The sequence below is a fragment of the Drosophila subpulchrella genome, chromosome X, assembly GCF_014743375.2.
Source record: "Drosophila subpulchrella strain 33 F10 #4 breed RU33 chromosome X, RU_Dsub_v1.1 Primary Assembly, whole genome shotgun sequence".
Classification (NCBI taxonomy): Eukaryota; Metazoa; Arthropoda; class Insecta; order Diptera; family Drosophilidae; genus Drosophila; species Drosophila subpulchrella.
In genome coordinates, this window is record NC_050613.1 from 4,397,030 (window position 1) to 4,405,011 (window position 7,982).

Sequence of the window (7,982 nt, forward strand, 5' to 3'; positions counted from 1 at the left end):
GAAAGCAGTACGGAAATGAACCTTCTAGACATGGGCACCCCCAAGTTCGAATGGACAGTAAGTCATGGCACTCTACTACATTGTATTTGTCAAATCTTTTTCCAATGATTTGGAAAAATTCAGCCGAAATAGGCGAAGTTACAACTGTCAATTAATCACACAGTGCTCGATTTTAAATTAGTATACCGCGATATCATGACCAGAAGTCGTTCCCATATAGCTTCATTTATATTTTCACAAGCATTAAAGCATCTAGCCACACGGAATTTAAAATTTTTTTGTCACAAGGCGGCATGTTATTCGAAATCGCGATGCAGGTTGTGTAAAAGCCTATTACATTACATGAGCGCCAATCTACTCCAGAGTTCCAATCTCAGACACAACCAGCGGCTGTCATTAGTTTTTAGGAAGCTTCATCGAACACTTTTGCCAACTGTTGTGGCCTTCATAAAGGACAAATGTGGAATTTATCATTGTTATTGGGTTTCTGTCGGAAGTGGATTTTATCATGGAGGAGGTTGCCGAACGCTGGCAACTGAAGCTGGCATAACAGGAATCGACGATGTTCGAACATTTATAAAGTTCTCGGCAATTGCAGAATTTAAATTGCGCATATGTGATTTTTCTTGGTCTACTCAGGTAGTTGTAACTCGAACTATATCTGTTAACCAACCCGAAGACTGGATCCAAACTTCCCAATGGATGATTTCAGAAAACCTTCTTTAAGCTGACCCCCACTTTTTTAGGCCAGAGCGGATTGATTTACCCATCAGCCCAAAGCACTAATGAAAAAAGGAGAGAGGGGAACGAAAAAGCCTCTAGGCATTGGATGGAAAACCCGTATAAATACCCATTGCACTTGGTATGAACTGACGAAAATTGAAGTCCTGACCAGACGCGTTTTAAGGAGTAGCAAATGTAGCCAGAACAGTAGTAAAATATTAATTGATATATTGATTGATCAAATTATTTCCTATAGCTTAATACTGAGGGTATCTCCGTAGTTCTCCGAGTTTTTAATCGCATACTTCCTGGTCGCAACCTTAAAACAAATAAGACCACGTCCGTATCCCTACTTGAAACACAAGAATCGTTTCTTCGGACTGCCTTTGAAATTCTGCGTCAAAAATAGGAGAATAAAAGTCTGAGTCCTGAACTTCAAAGATAAACTCCATTTAGATTTATGTGGGCCGTTTTACATTACATATAGAATTGTTGCGAGAGCACCTTACCAAACCAAATTTTACCTTACCACCAAATATATTTCTCCTAAGCCCAAAGCGTTTTGAAGATGTTGCTGGTTAAAAACGCCGCAGAATCCAATCTGACCTTACAAGAGTTGCAAACCGTCTTTGTCGAGGTTGAGGCAATTTTAAATTCGATACCTCTGACTGCAATATCCGAAGACCCAAATGATGGGGAAGCCAATAGTCCAGCACTTTTTTAATTGGTTCATCGCTACAGGCACTCCCAGATCAAAATGTGACAGTGAGGAAGATGTCCATGCTCACACAATTTCAGAGAATCACCTTCCTTGAACAACGAATGTGGAATCTTCATAGTACATGCATGAAATTCAGCTTCGATTGAAATGGTTAAGACCGGTAGCAGATGTGCAAGTTGGTCAGTTGGTCCAAGTTCACGAAGACAACTTGAATCCCCAGCATTGCAAGTTGGCTCGTATCGTATCTGCAATCCGTGGCCACGACAGTCGAGTGCGAGCAGTGCATTTAAAGACCGTAAGGGAGTTTTCCGGCGTCAATTCACAAGACCATTACCGATGCCGTTACACTATAAATTTTAATTGAAATTGTGCTTCCAACGAGCTGAATATGTTTACTGTAAACGACAATAAGTTATTTTATTTATTGCACTCCCAGTCAAAGTTCGATAGCTGAAACGCTCTTATACTAAATTATCTCTATTATTATTGTAAACCCGAATTCTGTACACATGAAGACAGTCGAAATAAGCCTTGAAGTAGTTTACTACCTCCCTAATTGGAGGCTTCAATAAAAAGGATGCACTTAGTTCTAGAACAATAAGGAAGACCTGTTTTTCTTTAAGGAATGGAAACACCTTCAGGTTAAAAAGAGAATGCCGTTAGCTTTATAGAGCGATTTTAGCCAAGAAGGAATTTCGAATTCCTTTGGTTTAGGGTGAACACTTCCCCGAGTGTAGCTCACAGATTCGATTAAGTGAATTGCAGCGCATTAACACAGCGTTGATTAATACGTGTTCCCTGTCAGTAAACACTTAAATCGTCCTTAAATGAGCCATCAACTGCAACGAATCAACAAGGACTCCACAAATGGCTCTTGATTATCGAGTGGCCCGTAAGTTGATGCAGCAATTCCATCCATTAGGTTGCCTCCTTGCTGCCAGCGAGGCTAATCAAAACGTGGCGGATCTGCAGCAATTAAAGTCGCAACACGGCAAAAGGAGACAGTTGCCGTTTTCCATTTGTATTCATGAATATCATCTGAGTATGTGCCGCTCGTCTTTGGCCCCGTTTATTTGCCACATCATCCTCTCCGCGCCGCCGTGTTTGCTTTTGTCAACCGCGATGCCAACTTTTTCTGGTATGCAAATGAATGACACGGCGATGACACGGCAAGTTTAGAGACTGGCGCAGACACTATAACTACAGTCATCATTAGAATGGTGTGTATATGGTACATATATTTCCATACATACATATAAAGAAAATCGCCTCCTTTGTCGTCAAAAAGGAGCGACAGTTGCGCACTTTTGCAGCCATTAACATGGCAGGCACAAAGAAGAAATAAAGGAGAATTTTAAATAAAATCATATTGGAGTATACGGTATCTATCTGGATGTACGAATCGGACTTGCCCTGTATATTAACAATTTTTATTGTTGAATAGCAGTGTTCCCGAATAATCAACTAAATGTATATACAAGGGTGGTCAAAAGTATTTTCACAAAACAAAAGTTAAATATACTCATAATTTGAACTTACATCTTGTTAACTTTGGCATCAATTGAAAGGTAATTAAAATGCCGTTTGAATGATACAATACATTTTTTAACGTATTCAGTACTTATTGAAAAGGACGAATTTGAGTGAAAATGTCCTTTTTGAACTTTTTTCCTCGACTTGAAAACTTAAATTTTTTGATGCAAAAAGTTTCTTCAAACAAAAATAATAGTAACTGCAAAAAGAATTTTTCAAAAATCATTTTGCTTATATTTTTTATGATTTTTTAAAAATGGATAGAAACATGCATTTGAGCCATATTTTTCTCTTTTTCATACAAATTTTTTGCGACATTGTCACCTTCAAAAATTCATAAAAAATATAAGCAAAATGATTTTTGAAAAATTCTTTTTGCAGTTACTATTATTTTTGTTTGAAGAAACTTTTTGCATCCAAAAATTTAAGTTTTCAAGTCGAGGAAAAAAGTTCAAAAAGGACATTTTTACTCAAATTCGTCCTTTTCAATAAGTACTGAATGGGTTAAAAAATGTATGGTATCATTCAAACGGCATTTTAATTACCTTTCCATTGATGCCAAAGTTAACAAGATGTAAGTTCAAATTATGAGTATATTCAACTTTTGTTTTGTGAAAATACTTTTGACCACCCCTGTATGATGGCAGCCATGAGGAACTTATATCTCATTATCTACGAGTAACATTATAGACTATCCTAGCTTTGGGCTTATGAGTTACGTCAACCTGCATACCCTGTAATCCAGCTGTTGCCTGGCATGCCCTACCATTCCCTAGCTATTTGCCATGAAGAGGCGGAAATAATAAAATGCAAAAATATTATTTTTTAATTAAGTCATAATAGCAATGTCTGCCAGGCAGGACGAGGGCTAATCGAGGGCCCTTCACGCCCACCATTGCCGAATGCTTTGGGAATGCTAATGACCTATGCGGAAACCAGGGAGGGTAATGCCCGTTCTTGGAGTGGGAATACGGGGATAAGTGAGGACAGGCAGGACGTGCTCACAGTTTCCGACAACGCGCACGCAGTTTGCATATTTTCACATCATTTTGCATTTCTTCAAGGACGAACTGGAGCTGCTGGTGGGCGTAGACACTAGGACACCCAGAAAATTGCAGGCCTTTACACTATCAAAGCCAGACGAGATGCCTTTATCCGCCAAAGCAACTACATATTATCCAAAGTGGGTCGTCATCTAAACAGTACTTGTATCGAAAGGACTTGACTTCGACCACCGGAAACTTGAGGTCTCTCTGCGGTTCAGTGTCCTTTTTGTGGATATTCGTCACTCGTTTAATCAATCAATTAATCAAAACTGAGTGAGCGAACGCTGGGGGAAAGCGATTGAAAAGATAAGAAGGCGCTTATGGGGTTTATTGGAAGGAATTAAATTAAATTTTCACGCTAATGAGCATCGCATCTGGTCGGGAATTGGGTGGCGGGTGTGGGTTTCGGGGTTTGAGGGCTTACGGGGAATGTGGTTGAGGGGCCAAACTGTACGTGTAATTTCTGGAAGTAATTTCGTAATTTGTTCTGGCAGCCAGAAACTAATTTCGTCAGTGGTTTTTGGATTTGCGGCAAGAGTTTTCAAGTTCGACTTTTCATCATCATTCCGGCCTATTCATAAATCATGGCCGAACTCGGAGAGCTTCTGCCGTATCTTTCCACCTCATTTGGCCGGGCTCAGGAATAAATCAAACTTGAAAGGAGCTCTTAACACACGTTGGAGCTAATGGGATGTCCTTCAGATGGAGCGTAGTACTCATCGGCAGTATCAATGAGATGGGAAGCACACATATATAAATAACAGAAGGCAATGTTTATATTGGGATATTGATGGCATCATGGACACAACGGCTCTGCTTTTCGGGATCATTTATATGTATTATTTGAACAATTTGGTGGTTCCTCATCTTGCCAAAAGTATATCGCTTGGACATTTCAGTTTCAACTAATAGCTTGAACTTGGAGGTCCTGGATTCATAATGATTCATCTTGTGTGGAACCACAAAAAACGTAACTTAATGGCATTGCATAGAGTGGTAGGCAATGGCCTAAAATATGTCCGGAGTGGGTTCGTTGGCTTGAGTGGAGCGCAGTCCCACGGGAAACTTTTGGCGCTGATCGTGTCCAGGACGTAGCGAACGTTGCTCCTTGCGGACACTCCAGTGCAGGCTGTACAACTCGTCATCCTCCGACTGGGCATTGGCAAGCGAAGCTTGAGCCATCTTGGAGGTCGTCGGTTTCTCTGCATCCCGATCCTTCTGGGCCAGCTTTGTCTTGGATATGGAGTCGCCCGGACGGGCCTGCAATGCTGGTGGTGTCTCGGAAAGAGTCTCCAGAGAGCTGGCCGAAGAGCTCTGGTTCCAGACCCGGTTCCTGGTGATGATGCTCCGCTGGGCTTGCGTAATCCCCAGACGTGGCATGGTGAGCTCGAGTGGCTTTTTCTGAGCCTCCATGCGCATCTTGACCATAGCAAGGATGCTCGGTCCCGAGCGACGAGGCTCGGGACTGCCAGCACCGGTCTCCCGATTTGCCAGGGATTTCAGATTGAAGTCTGACCAGAGTTTCGCATACTTGCCGGAAATGGAATCCTGTTCACCTCCAGGTTTTGGACAGGGGTCGCCACCCTCCGGATCGGTTGAGGCCTCCTCCGAGTCCAGGAATGCGAAGCGATCAACGTAAAAGGGCTTCTCCGGCTGTTTTCCCCCACGCGAGGTCATCTGGTACTCGATCATCTGCAGCTTGTACACGTTGAGATGATACCGCATGCTACGCACCCGGCAGCGCACAAACTCGGCACTCAGATGACTGCCCAGCTGGCTGGCAATCTTCTCCCAGGCGCAGCGCTTCAGATCCGCATCCTTGTGCCCCGGCAGCGAGGTGTTCCACAGGCACGGCTGCTCCTTGTAGAGGTCCACCAGGCGCAGGTTGAACTCCTTCTCCTGGCTGGAGGGCAGTGTGGGTGCGGCGGTGCGCATGGCCAGCAAACGGCGCTGGCGTTCAAGACGTCGTTCCTCCATCATTTTGGTGCTGTCTTTTGGGAACGAAGTGTAGAGCAGGGCATGCCCGGTTGTTTCTGTGGGGAAATTATCGAATCCATCTCAAAATATTAACTTTGAAAGTCTGTCAGCTGTTGTTATGAGTGCTTGACAAGTGCAAATTGGCTGTGGAGCGGAGTCGGGACAAGCCAAGACGACCCCCAGGCAAAGTGGGAGCCTGGGCAGGAATGCGTGCACATGCACACTCGATGCCATCGCTCACATGCTTCAGTGCATCCGCATAATTTGTGCTCCTGGCAGGATGAGCAGGACAAGCAGCTCAAAGACATCAGAATGTGGCAACCGCATAGTTGCCTCGGCAGCCAGGAAAAGCCAGCGGCGGAGGCGGAAGCACACGCGTCTCATGAAAGTTACAACAAAGGACACAGGTCCCGCCCACAAGGACGGGGCGGGGCGGTTGTGTTTGAAAGCATACGGCACGTGAATGACAACAAAGCTCAGAGGCAAGCTTGGCAGTGCGGCCATTTCGTCCCTTTTCTAGTAGAGCTGCCCTTGTTTATATGGAAATAGAACCTAAGCAAGCCAGCTTAACCGTGCCGATCCAGAATATATATACATGTTATGGTTCCCTTTAAGTTTTCAATTTGTATACCTTTTCAGGGTGTAATAATTATACCCGTTATTCGTGGAGTAAAAGGTTATACTAGATTCGTCGGAAAGTATGTAACAGGTAGAAGGAAGCGGTTCCGACCCCATAAAATATATGTATTCTGGATCAGGATCACTAGACGAGTCGATCTAGCCATGCCCGTTTGAGATCTTGGGCTTCCTCCGCAGCGCATGTTTATTTCAGCGGGGTGCCACGCCCACTCTAACGGTATTAAAGGTAAGGTAATCTAATAGTCGAGGCCATCGACTACAGCGTTTTCTCTTGTTTTACTTAAAAGTTGGCAACGCATTGGATGGGACTTTTCCGACATACATATATGTATATACGTTTGTCCTTCTTTCCGTCTATCCTCTTATACGCAAACTTATGTCTCAGTTTAAAACTATCGAGATGGGACTTTTCCAAAAGTCTTCATTCTATTAGTAGTATTTATGTTGGAATGGGTCTGATCGTTCAACTATGTACATCCTATAGCTCCAAAAGGACGGATCAGAAATAAGTGAAACAAAAATCTAGCTTCCTTGTTTTTAATCATGTTAGCTTAACCGCATTCAGCAAAAAAAAATTATAACTGATTACTGATAAGTATTTTATACGCACATTGATACAAATAAACAGAATTATGATTAAGTGAGGCATGTGACTCGGCTGAATCAAACAAGGACTTCACAGGCACTACAAGAATCCACATGCAACACTTAATATTAACTTTATTAGCTTTAAAAATGTGGGCGCCAGAGCGACTTTTTTCGATTTCGAAAATTGCTCAGCCTAGCGGGGAAACCTTAAATTGCTCATAAATTTTTAATGAATGGTCGATTGTATGCGTGTTTGGGATACCATTTCACAAAATCTTTACAAATGTAAAGACGGACCTTGTGGGCGTTAGAGTGGGAGTTCGAGAACTAACGTGAGCTGAATCTAAGCTATGGAATCTAAAGTCTCAACTCTCCCGCTCTTACAATTTTCGAGATCCCAGTGTTCGGACAGATGGGCATGGCTAGATCGAGTCGGCTAGTGATTCTGATGAAGATACTTTAAAGGGTCGGTAACGCCCTCTTCTAGCTGTTACGTACTTTCCCCCGAGTACACCCTTTTAATCTACGAGTAAGGGATATAAAAACCACTAACTTATTTAAATCCTTTAAAGAGTTAGCGCCTTAAGACCGTTGCTTGTACTAACAGATTTCAGAGTTTCAAATTAAAAGGTTTTTTCATCGTACGACAATGTTATAGGATATCGTTATATGTATGTGTACAATGTACTTAAATCTGCTGCATATATGCGGCCTGTACGTTGACCATTTGGCATTTCTACGGCTCACAGGAGCAC

General features: G+C 42.7%; 1 protein-coding gene across 1 annotated transcript; it reads right to left on the bottom strand.

The window, feature by feature from the left end:
* Positions 1 to 4,356: 4,356 nt before the first annotated feature.
* Positions 4,357 to 6,051, bottom strand: LOC119556698. Its single transcript, XM_037869095.1, has one exon. The coding sequence runs from the start codon at positions 6,001 to 6,003 to the stop codon at positions 5,032 to 5,034; it is 972 nt and encodes a 323-aa protein (XP_037725023.1). The 5' UTR covers positions 6,004 to 6,051; the 3' UTR covers positions 4,357 to 5,031.
* Between the last annotated feature and the right edge of the window lie 1,931 nt (positions 6,052 to 7,982).

Coding starts and splice junctions, on each gene's coding strand:
- LOC119556698 (XM_037869095.1), bottom strand. CDS start 6,003: ATGATGGAGGAACGACGTCTTGAACGCCAGCGCCGTTTGCTGGCCATG.